Consider the following 21,328-nt stretch of genomic DNA (forward strand, 5'->3'; position numbering starts at 1 on the left):
TATCTTTACGCGAATGTATAAATCTTCTAGTGAGAGAGATAATAAGCTAAGGAAAAGAAACACCTGGTTCGTACCTTAGCATTTTGGATATCCAGGCTAGAACCAGCTTCCAAAAGCTTGTCAACTGCATTAACATTTCCCGCTGTGACTGCCCAGTGAAGTGGAGAGTTTTGGTGTACTTTGTCAACCACGTTGAGAGAAGGATTGAACTTTAATAGAAATCCAGTTGGCTCTGGCCTGTCTCAAAACAAGAAAATGCCAATGGGCACTTACAGGGATGAGGATTTGAGGGGTGAATGAAATAACTAACCTCTTAAATGAATGCACCGACCAACCAGCCAGCACCTGCTCCGAAAGAGCAGGGGGGCTTCTTTGGGTATGGCAGTACTCTATATGCGACAGAAGAGGTTTTTTAAAAAGTCCCATCTATTAGAGAACAATCTGCTTGCTGTACAGATGATGGTGTTGTTCTCTTTAGTTATTGATTAGGAATTAGATGAAGCTTTACAGAACAAATCTATTTTCCATTCAAAAATTAATTCACTTTCACTCCCCCCAAAATAAACATTTAACACACAGTAGAATAAGTGCTTGTGGTCTCCATCCGTTAGTTAATCATTTTTAAAAGAAATCTTAAATTTAATGCTGTCCAATAATAAATGTTGTGTTATCTATCCAATTAATTACTGAATGTACGTGATTATATTTTAGGAGGTGGCTGTCCTGTAAAGAAAAAAAAAACCCCCCATTGGTCGTTCTCAAAACTAGTCACCGAAACTGTCAGCACAGAGAACATTATTTCACGGGTGCTTTTAAAACTAGCACTCCGGCAGAAGTCTGTCTCCCTGTCCAACACGTGGACGCCACCTTTTCTTCTTGAGACTGTAAAGTCATGTCACACAGACTGAGAGGCTTACATTACACACACAGACAGGAAGCTGTCAGAACCAGCAACCAGAATGAGGCATTTCAGCTAAACTCACTTACCCAAGTACTTTGTGAGCTGATAACATGAGAGGTGTCTGCCCATTTAAATCTGTCATATTCACACTCTATTCAAAAGAGAGAGTCAATCAGAACAACTTTTCAACTATGACATCTAAACTCAGTCAAAATTCTTTTTTTTCCTCTTCCCTAAATATGAGAACCTCTTTAGTACACTCAACTCAGCAAGATCACTGCGTCCACAGAAGAAGGTTTCTCATTTCCTTTGCATAAAAGAACACTCTGCTCCACCACCACAGACCTCTACAAAAGATTTTTCAAGGGGAAATCTAAGCATCAGCTTTAAACTACGGGATAATGTGAGTCAAAACTCACTGCCAAACACACTTGGCTGCTGTGGTTGGCAGTTCGAACCCACCAGCGTGCTCCTTAGGAGAAAGATGAGGCTCTTTACTCCCATAAACTCCATCTCAGAAACTCACAAGGGCAGTTCTGCCCAGTCCTAGGGGTCGTTATGAGTCAGTGTTGACTCGCTGGCAGTGAGTTTGGTTTTGAGGATAGGGGGAGTGGAAAAGAGCAGGGAGAAAAACAATGCTGATAACCTGATCACTCTCACCAAGTAGACACGACTATAAAAGGCTTCAGAGGTCATTTGGTTTGAGCTGCTCTGACATGAATTCATACTGTAGCTATTGTCTCTTACACTAAGTTACTCAGCCTCTGCTTTAAGCACGTCCAGTAAAAATAACTCCAGGTTTGCGGTCCACAACGAGAATGGTGCCAACCAAGCCAAAGAGAACGAGAAAATTATTTTGGGTCTTCGAGGAACGCAATTTGGGAAGGGGCTCAAAGAGAAGCTGATAGGGCTCCTTCTCAAGCATCCTTTCAAAATGAGACTCAAGAGGTTATAATTATTCCCCTTCAATTGGCTAAGTCTGAGAGAAAGTGCTTATTGAAATTCAGCCCAACAGCATTTGTGCAAACATGTCTCCCTGACTGTTACAGGAGCCGGCCGATACGGAAACGAGCCAGTTAGCAGGAAGCACATCCCAAGCGAGTGCAGTCGACAGTGAAACTCTCACCAGCAGTGACCTATAATTTCACCTGTGCCGTAAGTGGAGGCCCCTTCGGGTGAGCCAGTTTTCATGAATCACTTCAGAGAACATTCAACTTGCCCTCCCATCTGGGCTCACATAACGCAAGCAAATGAGGGGTTAATTTAGCGATCTAATTACCATTTCTAGAAGGGTCCAGGCTTTGAAATCTTATTTTTGAAAAGCAGTACAAATTGCTGGGCTCACATAGAAAACTATTACAGGCTTACAAGTTTCAGAAACACCCAGCTGTATGTTTCTGAGCTAAATGACCTGTCTTTTTGTCACCGTGAAAGCTAAAAAAGCAGAACTCCATAGCTAGGCTCACTGAAGCTAATGTGTCAAATATCTGGGTAGCTATAACTTTAAAAATGAGGACGTGCTATTCATAATACTCTACCGAACCTTTTCAGATTTACAAATCCCAGCGTATAGAACACATTCAAAAAACATACCTGTCCTTTTGAGATGAGATATGCTATAATAGGCATGTGCTGAAACAGTACTGCCAGGTGGATGCTGCTGAATCCCTCTCCATCAATGAGAGTGGGGTCTGCCCCGTGCTGTAGTAACAATATGACCATAGGTAAATGCCCTTGTCTGTAAGCAAAAGACAAACACATTACGTTGTATTTTGTAGGGGGTGGGGTGGGGTGGGGTGTGTGTGTGTGTGTGTGTGTGTGTGTAAGAACAACAACTTAGGGAGAACCTGACATGAGGGACTTGGGATAGAGCATTTCCTAATCGAATTTATAAATGTTTTATATTTAGATGCTCCAGACTTAGAACTATCTGGACAGTCCTTCTTGGGTACAGGTGATAAAACTTGGCAACAATGTATAAAACTTACTTATGGCCAATGCTATGGTATTAGGAAAGGCTACAACCCTGACACGTCCCTTTTCTGGTTTTAAACGTCTGTTTGACCGTCTGCCTCTTGGTGTGTGTACAGGTTCCACACAAGCATGGTGAAGTGTTCTGAGATTCTCGTTCTTCGCAATATTATCTGTCATTTGTTTTGATCTGCAGAGTCAGCAGCATACAAGTCAACACCTCTCTGGTATTCTCTGCTTTCACCTCAAAGCTATCAGCAATGACAGCCCTCATGCCATGTTCTCCTCTGCAGCTGGCTTGTATTTTGGGCAGTATTACTGCAACTGATATTATTTTTAGAAATGATATGATGGGGTTTCAAAAAGTCAATGGAAAGAATTCCTAGCCTTTCATTTTTTTTTCACCCGTGTTTGAAGTCCCCATATATATAAGCTTATGTGGTTCAACTCTCTTATCGTCTTCTATGTAAAGTACTGTCCCTCAAAGTTTAAAGGGGATGATGAGCTAACTCCAGATTCCTCAGCATTCTCAGGGACTCACCATACTTTACAGGGGGCTTAAGATCGCTGTATTGGAGAATGCAGAATAGGCAAGAAGAATAGACACCTGCCGCAGCATACATGACTCTATTGGCAAACCATGGTTTGTGACATTCAAAAAATGACCTTGATTTTAAACAGTGATTCCCGGCTTTAAAGAAAATCTACCTGATGGCCCAGTGAAGAGGAGTCGAATTCAAATCTCCCCCCAACTGGTCTACAACAGCACCTTTTGAAATATAGAACCTGTGAAAGCAAACACAAGTTACAGTAAGATTTCAAATGAATAAATTCACATGGAGAAAGAAAACTGTTTTCTTTGTAATTTGCGTGTTGGGACACAGAAATTACAGTGCTGACATTTCTAAAAACACCCTAGTACTTTCTGATCGAGTCAGAGAGATCCACAGGGCAGTATCAAACCAGTTCCTGGTAGAACATTCTTAGTATGCACCTCACTGTTCCTGCTAAAATCAGAATTCAATTAGAGCTGACACACCAAACACAGGATAACCACTTTACGCTTTCTAACTACCACACACTCAGGAAAGACTTTATTTTGAAATGGTTTCATATAACAAACAAATATTCTACTGCTTAACTTGGGAGGAAGAAGGTGAAATAATGTCATTTGGCAGGAGTAAAATCGGAATCATTGCGTGTGAATGAATTCCAAAAGAAGCAAAAAGCAAAATCCTTCCAGAAAAGATCAATCGATTTGAATACTTTGGAGCCTGCTTTTACAGCACAGGTGTGACGCACCGTTTACAAAGGTTGATGCGAGCCCATCCGGGAAAGAGACTGGTTTCCTGGGTGACGGGAACTAGCCTCCTTATTTCAAAGCGGTGCCTTCCTGTACACATCACCTCAGCAGTGCGTCCCCTTAGTGCCACAAGGAGTTCGCCTGTGAGCGCAATGTGCCTTTTCAATTGAAAAGTCTTTTAAATTTGGTATATTTCGATTTCTTCAAACTGCATGGATTTTAATTAGGCATAAAATATCCACACATTTGCATACATACATTAAATGAAGAAACTAAAGCTACTGATGAATAGGCAGTACTGCATTATGAAAATGAAATAGTTCATAAAACCCAGGTCTACTGAAAAGTGTCTTCTCTATTTAGTTTACTTGAAAAAGAGAAAGTTAGGTGCTTGGCCAGCCAGTCTTCCTGACATGACAATGTAAAATACTTCAGTGCTTCTTCCTCCCTCGGGGAAACTCTGTTTCACTCTGAGAATGTTCTGCGTTTCCTTTTTAGAAACTGCTCAGTTTCACTCCTGGGGCACGGCTCTCTGGCACGACAGGATGTTAACAGGTGCACATGGCAGCAAGTTTCTGTTCACTTACAAGAGAGACCCGTGGTTGGCTCCTGACTCATATATGCACTTGAACAAAAAGAAAAGTGACAGAGTGGTCCAGACAGAAATACACCCGTGTCTCGTCTTACTGCACTCTGCAGAGACTGCTCTCAAACAACAACGACACGTGGAAGGTTGGTGCCCACGCTGCATGGAGCAAGTCGATTGGCGCCATTTCCTCAATGACCTGTCGTCACGCTGTTTCTCTGAGACATTTCATGATGCTCACAATAGTTCAAAGTTGTTCATAATGCTACTACGCACTTATTAATTCCCAAGCCCCAAACCCAGGCAAAAACAACTATCTTCAAGTTGTTTCGGACTCATTGCAGCCCTAGATAGGGTTTTCAAGGCTTTGTAAATCTTTACAGGAGCAGGCGGCCTCATCTGCCTCCCAAAGAGTGGCTGGTGGGCTTGAACCGCCAACCTGGTGGTTAGCAGTCCAATGCTTACCTGACAGCACTGCCAGAGAGCCTCTACTAGACAATGGTCTAGTGCAAACACAGCAAGACACTCTTCTGACCCCCTTTTTATGACACTTGCTTTACTGATTGGTCAGGAACCAATGTGCCAGAGCTCCGAGGTATGCCTATGACACACGTTACGTCTTGAACACACATACACTGCGTCTTACTTTACAAGATCCAGTCTGTTGTTAATGGCAGCCCAATGAAGAAGCGACACGTTTTCTTTGTCTGGTTGCCTGACATCGTAACCGGCATCTACCAACTCTTTGCATCGTTCAAAAATCCCGTATCTTAAATGAGAAGAGGGTAAAAACGGCATTGTAACACCAGTTACTACTAACAAAATTTCTCACACTTACCATAACAAAACTTATTAACACCAGTTGAAAGCATTCCAAATATCAACATTTCTTCATCTTATCAAGTCTTTGTGTAACCTAACTTTTCTTTCAGCCCACAGAAATACAGTAAGGGCACATGAAGTCCCAGCAGAAGTAACCGTGGGTCATGTACTGGTCAGCTTCATCCAGGTGGGGTGAACTCTGGTTTGCTAAGTACACTCACATTGCTCTCCTTCAGAAAGGTTCATGGGATGCCCTCATCTGCCAGGAATGCACAAGGCCGATTCCCAAATACCACCTCATCCCTGAATCAATCCAAGCTCAGACCTCACAATAAAGGAGAAACAACAACAACTCATTGTCATCATTTCTGACTCTACAGAATAGGATAGAACTGCCCCTTTTGGGTTTCCTACACTGTAACTCTTTACGGCAGTAGAAAGCCTCATCTTTCTCTCTAGGAGTGGTGAGTGGTTTCGAATTGCTAGCATTATGCTTAGCGGCCCACTGAATAATACACTACAGCACCAGGGCTTCTAGAAGCAAATGCGGCCTGGGAGAAGTTGAACAACGAATACCAAGACAGAGCAGATGCAGCATGATCAGGCCCTCGGGAAGGAGCAGCAGACCCATGAGCTGGGCTATCCGGACGGGTGGGAGGAACATACGGAACTGCACGGCTAGTCAGAGAAACACAAGCGAGTCAGCATTGCGGAAGCACGGCCGTTAAGACACTGGGTGGCAAGGTGTGAGCGTAGAACTGCCAGAGCTTTCCGCAGCATGCTATGAAATAGAGACTTTAGAACTCGACAGAAACCACCAATGAAGTTTTTGAAAAGGAAAATATTCGAACTTTGAGTTTGAAGGAAGATGGTATTACTGGCAGTCCAGAAGACGCTTGGGAAAGGATGAGGCTAGGAGGGATACCATCTTAGGGGTTGCCACATGGACGCAGGCGGAGGCGGCAAGCCCCTCGGTTCGAAAGCGGAGCAGGACGAGAGCAGGGGGGTGGTCCGGGGAGAGCGTTTAGTGATAAAGTTGTTGTGACTGAGCAACTCTCTGACTGAGCAGGAGGAGCACGACTCTTCAATGCTGTCATAATCATTATTATGTTTAACTTAGCACCTTCAATCACGTTATTTTCCCAACAGAAACCATTCAGTCCCGACAGACCCTTTAGCCCTTTCTTTGACACTTATTTCTATGCAGAGAGATCTGAGAGTTTCTATAGGCCTTTAGAGTCAAGAGGACACCAAATAGTGGGGTCACCTCCCTTTCTCAGACTGTTAGATTCATCTCTGCCTGGACAGGAGGCAGCGCAGGCGCATATGTGGGCCTTTATGGCCTAGCGACAACATCTGCAAGGCAGCAACACCTGCTTGACAATGGCAAGCGGACACCTTAATGAGCGAGAATCGCCAACAAGGGGACAGAGGCTAAAGCTCTTTGTTTTTAAATGTCAACTTCAACATTTGACTGGAAAATAAATGCTCCCTCTGGAAACACACACACCACCACCACCACCACCACCCACATCCTAGTTCTTTTTGCCCAAATATAACTCAAGACCTCCTCACAAACACTTGAGAAGGTTCAAGACCGGAAGCAAGCCTTAAGACAGATGGAATATTGAAGTTTATACTGAGACTTCTCCTTCAATGTGGCCCCATTTCTCACATTACCCTAACAAAATTTTACTGGTAACAGAAACAGTTAAATGCAGGTATCTTCCTGCTTTATATTCCTTATATTTTTAATCCTCAAAGAAATTAAAAATATAAGGAATATAAAATTATACTTCTTTAAAGCAGTCTGGCCTTCTAGAGCTCACAGGAATGAGAATCCTCAAATTATCATTATTTTTTTAATAACGAACCTAAATCATACATGTTAAAGCCAAACACAAGCTAATTAACCACCAAATAGCTTTGCTTTTGACAGAAATGCTTATCAAGCTACTGTAATAACTTTCTTCCTGATTAGAAGGAGTGATGGGCAGATTTGGGTCTTATTAACTAAAAATAGGAAATACAAATGGGAAATTCAGGTGGCCTCTTATTTGCGGGCAGGTGGACGTGAGGGAACAGCCCGTGCTATGGGTGATGGTGGGGAAGTTGTGCAGAGACCCGCAGATGGCAATCTCAGGTAGGGAAAGCTATCAAACGACTTCCGGGTTCAGTGAAGAAAACCACCCCCCACACACTCTGAGGGGTCAGAGGGCACTCCCTAACTCGGCGCCCTGCCCCCACTGCTCCCAGCATAAAAGGCTCGATGACCACACACTTGTTAAAAAGTACCCACAGATGCATGGCTTTTTCCATGAGCATTGTGGTTATGGTACAATTTAAGAGGCTCTGATTTGTGTTTCTAAATTAAGTTTAGAGCCAATTTTAATCACTCACTCAGTTATGAAGCATTTACTAGGCACCTCATGTAGCAGAACTCGAGGCGGCGGGAGCTGGTGGAAGGCACGAGCCCATCAGAGGGGAAACTCACAGAGCAGGAAAGTGGCAAGTCTGAAACACTCGGGAGGGAGGGACCCATGAATTCAGGCTCTCACAGCTTTCGCTGTACAGGGTTTCAAAAAGTTCTTGGAACAAATTCCATCTTTCCACCAACTCTTTAACACCTGCTCCATTCCTCCCAACCCCACCCCTGTATCCCCGACAGAAAGTGTATGGAAGCACTGGCCAACAGAACCACAGAGCGGGAAGAGGTTACTCACACGCTAATCACCCATAAGCCACTAGGGCCCATCACTGCTGGTTATGTACCATAACGATCACTGCTGGAGGTGCTCCGGGCCGGCATGACACACTGCTTCATGAGCAAGCAGCAAAGAGGGAGGCCGGCAAACCTACAGGCTACCGTCAACTGCATGTACAATGTTACAGTCCGGCGGAATGTAAGGATAGGCAACGCATCTGGAAACTTACTGAGTGGCCTTTACAATGTCACAGTTACTGGAGTCCTCTATAAGAGGAAGGATTTCTTTTGCCTTTGCCAGCTCTTTGTTCTCAGGGGCACAGGTGCAGTGCCGACCAAATCCGGGCGGGTGGGGTCCGTGGCTGTGATTCCTGCACTAGAGAGGGGGAGGAATTGGACAAGAGCACAGGAACAGAATTAGCATCACATCACATACGATTCAGCTCCTATCAGTAATCGTCGCAGTACTAAAGCCAACATGGTGGGGAGTCTTTGGTGGGTATCCTAGGGAAGATTTTCTTCATTTAATTCTGTTCACTAGGAAAGATGCTTAATATTTGACCACCTTATCTATTTTGTCATGAAACAAATGGCCACCTGCAGAACAAGGGCCACCCACGAACCTTGTTATTGGCCCGGGGCGGAGATCGCAGCCATGTATGTGGTAGGACTGTTGTCAGGTCTGTTCGCAGGAGTTGTGTAGGCACATCTAAGGACCCCTCTCCCTTATAATGAAGCACCCACTCATACACTCTCCTGTCCCCTTGACAACAGGTAGAACCTATAACTCGATTCTAGCCCACAGAATATGACAAGGACAATCTTTCCCACGATGATGCAATGTTATGCCCTGTCTTGGCCGACTAACGCAGAAGGTTCTGCTGCTAGCCTTGACAAAATACAGGGGACCATGTGGGCCCCGGTGCCTTGGTGGTTACTAGCTGGGTTGCTGAGTGCAAGGTCAGCGGTTTGAAATCACCAGCCGACTGAGCTGCAGGATAAAGACAAGGCTGTCCACTCCCATAGTTAGTCTTGGAAAGCCCTGGGGACAGTTCCCCCCTGTCCTACAGGGTCACCAGGAGTCAGCATTGACTCGATGGCAGTGAGTCTGAGGGTTCGCTGACCAGGAACTATGAGTGGCCTCTGGGAGTGAAGGTGGTCCCAGAATGACAGCCAATAAACAGGACCTGCTTACTAGTTGCAGCTACAGGTCTCCCATAGAATTAGCTGGAAATAACCTGCCTGTCATCCAAACTGTTTGTTTAGACAACTTTCTCACTGGATTGCCCAAATATCCCATCAAGACAGTCCACAATTTCTATATTCCCTCATAGGAACACAATAATAAATAACAGTGCTTCAAAACATTCGTGAAAAAACAAAACTAAAAGATAATGGAACTTTTCTATAAATGTTTTGGAACCCCTTGTAATTATTATTCTACTAGTTTTTATCGTAAAGATACTCGTGTGAGTCTGGGTACTCTAGAGAAACAAATCCACAGACACTCATGTGTAAGAGAGAGCTTCATATAGAGGTTACGTGCACAGCAAGAAAACATCCCAATCCGGGGCTGCCCAAGCCCACAAGTACAACATTAACCCCTACGTCCGACACCAATCCACAAAGTCCTCCTCCATCTCACAAAGCACACACTATGACGCCAATTGCAGGAGGAAAGCCGAATCAGTGAACATGTAAGCATCCCAGCACCGGCATGGGTCTCCACACGGCAGCGCCAGTACCCAGAGCTGCACCAGGGTAGGTCCATGCGATTTCTCCTTGGAGATGTCTTGCAGGAAGTGAGCCTTGCCAGCTGAAGCAGGGAACTGACTAAGGCAGCTGCACCCTGGTCCGACCATCACAAAGCAAGAGAACCGAGAACTTGAAAGGTGAGGCTCACTGCAGCCATTTATCTCCCAACCCTTCAATTAACCCCACAAGTGCTTATCGGCCAGGTTGGCACAATAGACTTTATATCAATGCTTAACCCAGTAATTCTAGAATGACCATCCCTATTTCATACATGTAGAAAGAATGCCTGTAGCATGTAACAGTAAGAGATGTAACACATTTTTTTAAACTCTAAATTCAACTCATTTCATAAACACCTGCTTGAATATAACACATATTTCAGAGTCTGAGACTAACCTCTCCTCAAAATATTAAACTTACATTTGTGAATTTTCCTACTGCGTGCTTTTCTACTTTTACCTACCGTATATACTCATGTATAAGCAGAGTTTTTTTAGCACGGGTCAGTGGTACCCCAGCAAGGTGTAACATCTCACGGGTGATTGCCGTTCCTCCGCTGTTCATTCAAAGCCCCGCGGACGCTGCAGGGCTTTGAATGTTTGTTTACTCACATCTAACCAATCAGAGCAGTCCTATGACGTGGACGACTACAATTCGCAGAAGTACCTGTAGTGATTCACTTAGTCGCAGCTGAACTGGTAAGGATGTGTCTGTGGCTGCGCTCCATCTCTCCCCTCTGGTCTCTTTGTTAATTCATATCCTGTATTTCCCACCGTAGGCTTATACTCGAGCCAATCAGTTTTTCTGGTTTCCCAGGTAATAATTAGGTACCTCGGCTTATACTCAAGTATATACAGTACTTCTTAAATGTTTATGGCTTTAAGAGTCCCTCTTCTTACTTGATGTTTTTTTCCTGTGAGACAGCTGGTAGGTCTTACTTGATGTTTTTTCCTGTGAGACAGCAGGTAGGACAAACCTTGTTGGTCCTGCAGACGTGTCTTAGCTACACTGGGCTTTGTGATTTTCCAAGGAACTGACATATTCAGCTCAGGCCAATTTCACACACATACAACACAGGCTTTTTGCGATGCTGACTAGAATTTTATGAAGTCTGCAGGTCTCCCATAGTGACTCTGAAACACGTGTGTGAGTACACCGGCGGGTTTTCGAGACTAACTCTACACAAGTACAAAGTCTTGTCACTATAGGGTCGCTGTGAGTCAAAATCGACTAGACGGCAGTGAATTTGTTTTCTGTTTTTCCCATAGGATTGTTATGCGATGAAGTCAACTAGATAGCAGTGAGAGTTTGTGAGACTGATGAGTTTCGAAAACAGCGGCTATCTTTTCAGGATTGAGTCTTCCAGGTCACGAGCAGTAATATTCTAGTTCATGAAGCGTACAACAGCATTTGTGAAGAAGTCTGAAATACTGTGAGGATTACTGCAACGTGACACAAGACATGAAGTGAGCACATGACGTTGGAAAAATGCAACCGGCCGACTTGCTCAACGCAAGGTTGCCCCAACTTCCATTTGTGCAAGTAAAAATGTGGAATATTTAAGAAATGTGATAGAGTGAACTGCAAAAAAACAAAACCGGTATGTATACACTTGATCTTTGCCAAAAGGTTGAGAAGCAATTTGCTATTATGAATATTATATAATATATAAGTATTATATAGCTTGTCTGTTTCAGGCACTTACAGGCTTATGCTGTTATAAATTGCATATTTAAAATCTTCAGTTTGTTGCTGGGATATAAGTGCAACTGATGGGTTATTTCAGGTGCGCCTTTTTTCAGACCCCCAACATTCCCTCCTCTTTCTAATTCGCCAAGGACGGCATTGAACTCAGGAGCCCTGGCGGCCCAGTGGTTACACGCTGGGCTAATGGCAAGGTCAAGGTGGGCAGCTCCCACTCACTATCAGGAGGCTGGCAGGGGCAGCGCTTCTCTGGCCTACAGGGCTGCTGTGAGTCCGGATTAAGTGAATGGCGATGAGTCTGAGTTTGGGTGTGGTGCAGAAATTATGGAATGGTATTTAAGCATCCTTTTAAAACAGGAACGAAGGAAAGCTTCGTGCTCTCACGATCACAAGGAGTGGATTCTGCCCCTAACCATGTGAGCATGAAAGGGGACCATGAGCCTGGCCAGCCCCTTGATTTCACTGGCAGGGACCCAGCTGTGCCTGGGCTCCTCCAGAACAGAAACCGCGCCCATTATGGGGTATCATCTAAGCTTTTACATTGGGGTAGTTTGTTTTGCGGCCATTGATAACTAACACGGAAGCAATCACAGGGTTCAGCCAGGGTAAAAGGGCGCACGGCCAAGCCCCTCCCACCAGCTGACTCAACAAATGTGCTACCAAGATTGCACATCAGCAGGTGGCAAGCTGAAGGCTTCTCTTTAAAGAAGGGCTTAATCTCAAATCCGTCAGGTCCTGCCTGATAGCTCACCAGGCCTTTCTTTCTGGTCACCCCTGGTGAACCCGGAGCTCCATCTTTTTGGTAAGCAACTGAGTGGCCTCTTAAACACAGGCCAGCATGGACACCACCCAGGGACTCTCAGGACCACGCTAACCACCACATGCCCTGGAGCTGAATGGAGTTCACGGAGACCCCAGTGTGCTGGAGCAGAACTGCGCTCCCTCGGGTTTTACTTGGTTATTTCTTTGAAAATTGATCACCAGGCCTTTCTTCTGAAGCAGCTCTGGTCGGTCTCCAACCTCCAGCCTGGGGGTTAGCAGCGCGTGTGGTACCCCTCTGCACCACATGGACTCTAGACCGACGCTGCTCTTGCTGCTGGGGGTCACTGGGCAAATTTTCAACTCATAGCTTCCACTCTGGTTTCCCTGCCTGTCATCTTACAGGGCTGAGCACCAGATCGTGCCCCTGTGCAGCCCTGGGTGGGTCTGAACTACCAACCGAACCTTAAAACCTTAATGCCTGGCCGGCTGCAGGAGAGAATCCTGACTTCAGGGTTTCCCAATCTGACCTGATTCATTTATTTCAAAACAAAGGATGTGCCAGGTGGTCCATGTTGTAGCTGCTGAGGTTATCACAGTGAGCAACAAAGAAACTCCCTCCCTCCTGCAGTTTACACTCTGGTTTAATAATTGAAATCATACTAGTGAAATGATTAGACTAATTCAAAACACAGCATCTAAATTTAACAAAAAGGACCCCTGGTGACACAGCAGGTTAAGTACCTGGCCACTAACTGCAAGGTTGGTGGTTCTAACCTACCAGCTTCTCCTTGGGAGAAAGACAAGGCTGCCTGCTCTTGTAACGTTACAGCCATAGAAACCCTACGGAGCAGTTCCACTCTGTCGTATAATGTCACTATGCCTCTAGAATTGATTCCACAGCTGTGGGTTCACGGGTTGATTTTCCGAGCAGTATCCTCCCAAAGCTATGTATGAGGTTTTCTGCAGCTACTCCCTCCAAAGTGGGCAGCTGAGTCCTTCGTGATCTGCTTAATCTGGAAGCTCTGCTGAAGCCTGTTCACTTGGGGGACCCTGCTGCCATTTGAAATACCAGTGACACAGCTTCCAGCACCGCAGCAACACACAAGCCACCACAGTGCAACAATCCGACAGACAAGTGCTGGACAAACTGAATGAGGAGGATTATGGAAGAATCGATGAGGCTGACTGAGGGTCCCGGCGGAGAATATTGGAAGTGGCAGGGGCTGCTGAGAGAACAAACAAATCTGTCCTGGAGTAAGTCCGGCCAGCGTGCTCCTTTGTGACAAGGATGGCAAGACTTCATGGGATATATGTTGAGCATGGTGTCAGGAGAGACCAGTCCCTGGAGAAGGACGTCATGCTTGGTAATGAGGAAGGGGGTGAAGAAGAGGAAGGCCCTTGAGATGGGCTGACAGAGTGGCCGCGGCAATGAGCTCGAGCACAGCAACAATGAATTGTGAGGATGGCCCAGAAACCCTTTTCATTCTGTTGTGCACAGGGTTGCTATGGGTCAGAACCTATTCGATGGCACCTAACAACATCCTCCTCCTGAAATGAACAAGTGGCCTAGCATGACTCGTACAAAGAAGCCATGAATCGAAGAAGTCATGAATCTTTTACAGTAAGAGTAACATAAGCACAAGCAAACACGAATGACTGGTCACACGACGTAAACACAGTCTAATCCAACCTGATACAAAGTCAGACCCTTCAAAGGCAAATCCAACTTACCAAAAAAGGTGGATTTGAAGTCAATTTATATAGTCTTTCTTTTCCTCAAAACCAAGCCAGAAGTATACACTAAGCAATTAACAAGATTAATTTGGAAACACAGCATAAACAAAGCTCTTACATAACACCTCTCATGACCATGTGAATTTGTCTATTGCTTCCTGGTCCCGGCCCCCAAGCTCAGGCAGAGGGGAGCTGGGATTTTTGTTTTCTGTGGGGACTGAGTGGGGTGAGGAGGCGGAGGGCCAGAACAGGCAGGGACACAGACAGCTGCACTCCTACCTCTGGTCTTGAGAAAGTCACCTTGTGTCTCCAGCACTGTCTAGGACAGCTCACTCCTGACTGCACGATTATGCAGATGCCAGCCCTCGGTGAGAGCCCTGCAACTGTCACCGCTCTCCTGGGGTCCCTGCCAGCTGCATGATGCAGGATCATCCCCACCCACACTTACGGGGGGAGTGCCTGCCGATGAGTGGCATCAAACCCTTAGCACCAGCACGGTGCCGCCTGTACAGCAGGGCCGGAGCTCCCACCCGGCCTGAGGAACAGCAAGCTGTCACTCCAGTAACTTCCTAATGCATGACATTTTACACAAATGGGAAAGTGTGGGGCTCCCACCTTCACATATGGTGAGATCTTAGTCCACATATGACAGTGGAGAGGGTGGGGAAAGGCAAGTTCAAAATCACTCTACTGAAAGGAGTACATGATCAAAGCAAGCTTGGAAACTATAGTGCTGAGTTATCTCCATTATTCTGCCTATGGCTCCCGCCCAACATTTTACCACAAGAGCTAAGAGGCTGGTCTGCACTGGAGGATGCTCCCTCTGCCTGAAGACAGTCCTAAAGATCTTTAAGGAAAACAAGCAAGCTTTCTCATTACAGAGACTAGAACAAAGCTTGTGGCATGTTATGATAGCCTTCCTAGAAATTGCTCTTTCGTTTTTAAAAAACACCACATACTTTTCCCCCCTCTTTTATTAATTTTATTTTGTTGTTATTGTTGAAGATACATACAGGGAAACATGCACCAGCTTGACCATGCTAGTTGTAAAATTCAGTGCAACTTCTTAAAGAGTCTCGGGACGTTTCATTTTTACTACACGGGGATCTAAACTCCTCGAGAACAAGGACAGCTGTCTCCGGTGTCTGGCTGGCTGAAGGATGGCACTTACTCGCCGACCCTATTCTTGGCTTCAGTTTCTATTACTGTAAAACAAAAGGGTCCGATCGATACAGCTACATGAAGTTCCTTCCAAACCCGCGTCACATGATCCTAAGGTGCTATTACTTTAAGAGCCATTATTAATGTGGATACCGATAAAGACAGCCCCGCATACGCCGACGCCCTTTGTGTTTAACTGCTACCCAGCTACACAATGTTAACAGATTCTCATGATGCCGGCGACCTCATGTGGGGTTCCATTCCTTAAACTCAGGTGAACGTAGAGAGCAGCTAGTCTGCACCACCACGGAGCTAGGCAGCAGGAATAAAAGGTGAGTGAGATACGATTCCTGCCACAATCCAGTCACTTCCGCATTCGCCACTTCTTTACTGAACGCCTACTAGGTACCAGGCGCTGGTCTCGACACACAAGCCACCACAGAACGGCACAACAGACAGGACCCCGATCCCTGGCTTTCAGGGAGCTTGCATTTGTGTCCTGGAGACACGCGTTTATCTCATCTTGCAGCCCCAAATACAGACGACTCCTCAGGCCTTGGACTGAAGCAGGCTTCCGGGTGACAGCAAACACACAAAGAGTACCATATCTCGAGCCCCAAGACCTGCCTCTGGCCCCCCTAAAGTAAAAGGGTTTGGCTAGATCAATGCTTCCTACCCTTCCTAAGGCCCTGGCCCTTTGAGAAAATGGCATCAGAGCGAAGGGCCTAGTCAGAGAAATGCACGTAAGCACGTACAAACAGAATTTCACAAGTAAATGTCGAGGTGTCTGCCAGCCCCCAGAAGCTTATCCTGAAGACCAGGTAAAAAAAAAATCTCTGAACTGGACAGTTCATTGAAGAGGCTTCCAGGTTTTCTGATTCCATTCCATTTACCCCACATGGTCCTTCTAGGATTTCTAGTCTACCACTGACTCACAAGAGGGTAATATTTCGTTTGTTTGTTTGTTTACGATAGTTTTAGCTCGAACCCCTGAAGCTAGGGCCTGGAGTCCCCTTCAGGTCTGGAAATGAACTCTCAATTTTCAGCCAAACAATAGAACTCTAAGGAGGAAAAGAACAAGCGGGAGGTAAGCACTCCTAAGCACTCCCAGAACAAAAGGACAGCATCTGCCCAAGGGCTAAGTTGGCAGAAGGCAGGAAGGGATGGACAGGAGGAATGGAAACAGGAAATACAAGCACAAGTGTATGCGTGATGTTACACTGTGGAGACTGCAATCAATGCCAGGGCTCTTGGTTTTGCAATACAGTCCCGAATTCTCGGAAGTTTCTCCCATCAAGAGACAAGGATCCATATCCTTCCTTTAGGTTCTGCCTCTGCTTTGCCAACAGAACACTATAGCCATGACGCCGTGCCAGTTGGCAGGCCCAGGCCTTAGAAACCAGCGCTTCCTCCTCTTCCTGTCTCTTGACATGCTCGCTCTTGGAACCCGGCAGCCATGCTGTGCAACATGTGGCTGCTGCATGAGCCCAGGCCACAGGTAGATGACCTGCTGAAAATCAGCATCGACTGCCAGACATATGAATGAAGACCCCTTCAAATAGTATCAGTCTCCGTTTTGGAGTCACCCCCGAATTAGCTCCAGACACGGTGCAGCAGAAACAAACCATCTCTTACTATGTCTTGTCCAAAATCCTGGTCCACAGAGTTTCCGGAGCCTAACCACTGCAGTTTGACACCACCAAGTTTTAGAGTGCTTTGTCACATAGCAGTGACAACTGGCTCATCTGTAAGCTATAAAGGACAATGTAATAGCTCCCGTTGAATCAAATCATTTTTCTGAGTAGTAAACAAATACCATTGAAGTCCCAAGCAAAATAAACCCACTGTCACTGAGTCAATTCAAACTCATACTGACTCATGTAGAGGTTCAGAAGCTGAAAATCTTCATGGGAGCAGACAGCCTCATCTTTCTTCTGAGGAGTGGCTGGTGGGTTTGAACTGCCAACACTGCCATTAGCAAGAAAGAGCTCTCCAGGCAGAAGGAACAGCAAGTACCAAGGCCATGAGGCCAGTGTAGCTGGGGTTAATTAAGGGAGCAAGAAAGTAATACAAGATGTGGTCACATCGGAAATAGAAAAGGCAGTTTCTAACCAACAAAATCCCATCCACCCTGGACTCTGAGTCAGGAGAAGCAAAGTTACAAAGAAGAACTGTAATGCTTCTGTGTGTTTTGTCCACTGGATTATCACTAGTGTCTGGAACAGTGACCAACACCTACGATTCAAAACACTCCAAACACACGTGTTGAACAAACTGATCCAATCCTGGCTGTTACTCACGAGCCATTTGACTCTGCAAGTGACTCCAATTTTTTTTTAAACTTCACTTTTCTGAGTTGTAAAACTACAACAGCAATCCCTTCCTCCGGAAAGGGTCAGAGTGAGGCTCAACAATGCAGGCGGCCTTTTAATGACTGCACATATTCCCGATAGCAGTTATTATGAACAGTGGTCGCCCTACATGTGGCCCCGCCCTTGCCCTGCTAATTTCAACCTTCCTATCATGCTCTCCCTCCACCCGGCCGGGAACTGGGGAAGGGTATGTCTTCCCATCAGTAAGGAAAAAGTGAACTTTGGCTTCTAGCAAATGAATGACAGCAATTAAGACCTGATTGCTACTCCTACCAACTTTTCCTGGAGGCTGAGGAAATGAATGGATCATAGCTTCCATGTGAAGAATCTACACCCATTGGGAAAAACTAGTCAACCTGCAAACCATTTCTCCCTCCTTCCCCCATCCCCCAGACTGAATGCAAGAACCACCTGATAAGAACACACTGCCATTTCCCCAAACATCTTGCTCCCCATTTAAACCGACCCAGAGTGGACTTAAGTTAGGAAAATGATGGGAAGGAAAAGGGGGGACATGAGGCATAGGTGTTCAGGATGGGAAAAGGCACAGCTTGGGTCCCACTTCAAAAGCAAACCTACACTCGTGGCCATCAAGCGGCTTCCCATTCATAGAGACCCAGAACTTTACCACCCCACAGAGCAGCTCACTCCAGGGAGACCCGCTGCAGAGGTTTCCTCTGTAAATGGGGAGAGGACCGTGCTCGCAAAGAGGCTTCAAGCACGAAGTAATTTAACTGGGTGGTGGCAAGTACTTACTAAATTCACTGAACCTGGGACTCATCCACTTAATAATAAATAGTAAGTGGACGCCTGCCATTATGTCAGCCAGTATTGTGGGCACTGGGAAAATGCCCGAGAACAAGACACGAATCTTGCTTTCTTAGAGCTTAAGCTCCAAGTAACTCTCCTTCAGAAACTCTCCACTAGCCCAGTTCCTCCCTCCAGAACCGTATAGATGGCTTCTGTATATGAACAATCCCCCACAGAAAGTCCCTTGAGATTTGGCAAGTAGAGGTCACTTGCACCCCCCTTTCTCTGGCCTAAGAGGCCAGAGAAAGGCACCCTGGAGCCACCCTGGACTGCTCACCAAAAGGTCACGACAGGGGAGAAATCTGTGGCAATCTGGGTCAATAGATTACACCACTACCATCTAGGGCAGTGGTGCTCACTCTGTGGGTCGTGACCCCTTTGGGGGTCCAACGACCCTTTCACAGGGGTCGCCTGAGTCGTAACAGTAGCAAAATGACAGTGATGAAGTAGCAACCAAAATAATTTTATGGCTGTGGGGTGGGGGTGGGGGTCACCACCACTTGAGGAACTGTATGAAAGGGTGGCAGCATTAGGAAGGTTGAGAGCCGCTGGTCTAGGTGATGCCGACTCCTAGTGACTCTATATAAGGTTTCCAGTCTCTTTCCCCCAGGGAGCAGCAGCTAGTGGGTTTGAACCCCACCCCCACCCCCCCGACATTGAGGTTAGAAGTCCAGGGCACCCCGAGGCCTTGGAGATCCTATGGGACTGTTTTATTTCAGTCACCACTAGGAGTTGGGACTCAATCCAGGGCGTCGGGAAGTGCGGTGGGGTGTGTGTTTCTTGTGCGACAGCCTAAACACTAAGGTGTATGTGCGTATATCTGGATTTGCTATCCCCTAAATAAACAGCCTGACTTCTTCCAGCGAGTGAGCGAGATGTGGGAACCAACCTTGAAACAGGGCTGGGCTGGGAGAAGCGGCCCCAGTCAAAAGAAAAGGATCAATCAAGGAACCGCTCAGACTCCAGGCCAAGGTCAAGAAGGGCTGGTCCAACGCAGGTGTGTCACCGGACACCTCTTCCAGGGACGGCCGCCTCCTCCCTCGGCAGCCCACAGCGGTCCCCACAAGGCATCGGGGAGCCTGCCACAGGGGGCGGCCTGGGCGGGGGTGCCGCCTGGGGCCTTCATCCCGTCTCTTTTTTTCTCTTCCTGCGCGCCTCGGAGAGAATTCCCAACATCTTTCTCGATGCTTCCAGGTTCCCGCCTCCCAGGCCCAGGTCCCGGCGTCCCCAGAGGCCCTCCCCTCATCCTCCCTCTCCCCGCAGCCGCCGCTCTCCGGGACCCCAGGACAGGCGACCCTCCGCACTCACCTGCGAGCCCAGAGCCGGGCCCTCCATGTCCTTAGGTGCCCGCAACAGTGGCGGCGCTGGCGACCGGGCACAGTGGCGGCCGCAGCCCGTTCCCCAGCACGCCCAGGGCTGCCCCTACTCCCACTTCCTGCTCGCGGCCCCGCCTCCGCCGCGCCGCGCCGCTGGCGCCCAGCGCTGTCAATCAACCAAGGAAAGCCAATCCCAGCCCTCCCTTCGCTTGGGGGCGGGATTTTCGCGCCGCCGGGGGCTGAAGCCCCGCCCCCAGACCTGCCCTCCGACCGCCCCCAGCCTCAGCCCAGGCGGGCCCCCTCGCATCGCAGGAGTCCGCTCCTGCTAGCTGCTCAGGAATAGCATCAGGTCGTTATTCCAATCTTACCGAAATCCACGGAGAGCAAATCCGAACGTGGCTGTTTGCAAAATGACCTTGTGAAAGTCTTCTTTTGCATCTGACTTCGACTCCGTGGAACGGGGAAAAAACGTTGTCTGCTTCTCCGAATTGTCCGAGGATTAAATGAGAACAGGTCCCTCGGCCCCAAATGACACATAGTCAAAGACGAACAAATGTTTGCTATTCCGACATTGGCCACACTCCACCTCACTGACCCTTGGCCAATCGCTTCTACAAGTTAGAACTCTGTCTCAAACAACTCTATTTCTGTATCTCAAGTCCACTGCCAATTAAGTCAGTTCCAGCTTATAGAGACTCCACATAAAGTTTCTGAGACTGGAGCAGACGCCTAGGGACCCACTTCTTAAAGGACCCTTACCTATTTCCCAAATCCCAGGCCCCCTCTTTTTCCAACTCCCTCAGTCCCGAACTGTTTCATCCTTCCCTTTCAGCCATTCCTTAGAGCTCCAAGACACTAAAATCCCAATCCAAGAAAAAAAAAAAGTTTCTGAGACTGTGCCTTTTATGGGAGCAAGTGCTGATTTTGAACTGCTGACCTTGTGGTTAGCAGCACAACACTTATCTGACAGAGCTATCAGGCTGTGTGTGTGTGTGTGTGTGTGTGCGCGCGCGCGTGCGAATTTCAAAACCACAAACCATTTTAGAGACGATGTACAGTTTTGGAAATCTTATGTTTACACACACACACACACACACACACACACACACGAGCTGCCCTGCTGTGTGCAGTCCTGTCCTGATGGGAAGGCTGTGGATCTAGGATAATGCTTGCATCTGGTGGATTTGAACCAGCAACCTTGCAGTTAGCACCCCAATACCTAGCCCACAGCACCACCACGGATCCTTAACCATTGCACACAGGATTTTGTTTGCGATTATTTCATTATGTGTCTGTTGCCAATAGGAACTAGATGAAGTATTTTGAAAAAACAGAAAATATGGCAGCACAGTGGGCCTGGGGCGGGGTGGTAGCCATCCCTGGAAGATGTGTCCAGTGTCACACCTCGGTTAGACCCGCCCATCGGA

At 46.9% G+C, this 21,328-nt stretch overlaps 1 protein-coding gene across 2 annotated transcripts in view; it reads right to left on the reverse strand.

Annotated features, from left to right (window-relative positions):
- Positions 1–20,034, reverse strand: part of ZDHHC13 (zDHHC palmitoyltransferase 13) — a 49,890-nt gene extending 29,856 nt beyond the window's left edge. The window contains exons 1-7 of one of the 2 annotated variants that reach the window (XM_075545978.1): positions 19,894–20,034; positions 8,518–8,663; positions 5,408–5,530; positions 3,581–3,658; positions 2,495–2,639; positions 988–1,052; positions 75–237 (exon numbers count right to left, since the gene is read on the reverse strand). In XM_075545978.1, coding sequence (XP_075402093.1) covers positions 75–237; positions 988–1,052; positions 2,495–2,639; positions 3,581–3,658; positions 5,408–5,530; positions 8,518–8,663; positions 19,894–19,920 — 747 coding nt within the window. In that variant the 5' untranslated portion in view covers positions 19,921–20,034. The remainder of the gene's footprint in view (positions 1–74; positions 238–987; positions 1,053–2,494; positions 2,640–3,580; positions 3,659–5,407; positions 5,531–8,517; positions 8,664–19,893) is intronic. The other variant, XM_075545979.1, reaches the window with a different exon arrangement.
- Between the last annotated feature and the right edge of the window lie 1,294 nt (positions 20,035–21,328).

This window comes from Tenrec ecaudatus, chromosome 4 (genome assembly GCF_050624435.1).
Source record: "Tenrec ecaudatus isolate mTenEca1 chromosome 4, mTenEca1.hap1, whole genome shotgun sequence".
Lineage (NCBI taxonomy): Eukaryota > Metazoa > Chordata > Mammalia > Afrosoricida > Tenrecidae > Tenrec > Tenrec ecaudatus.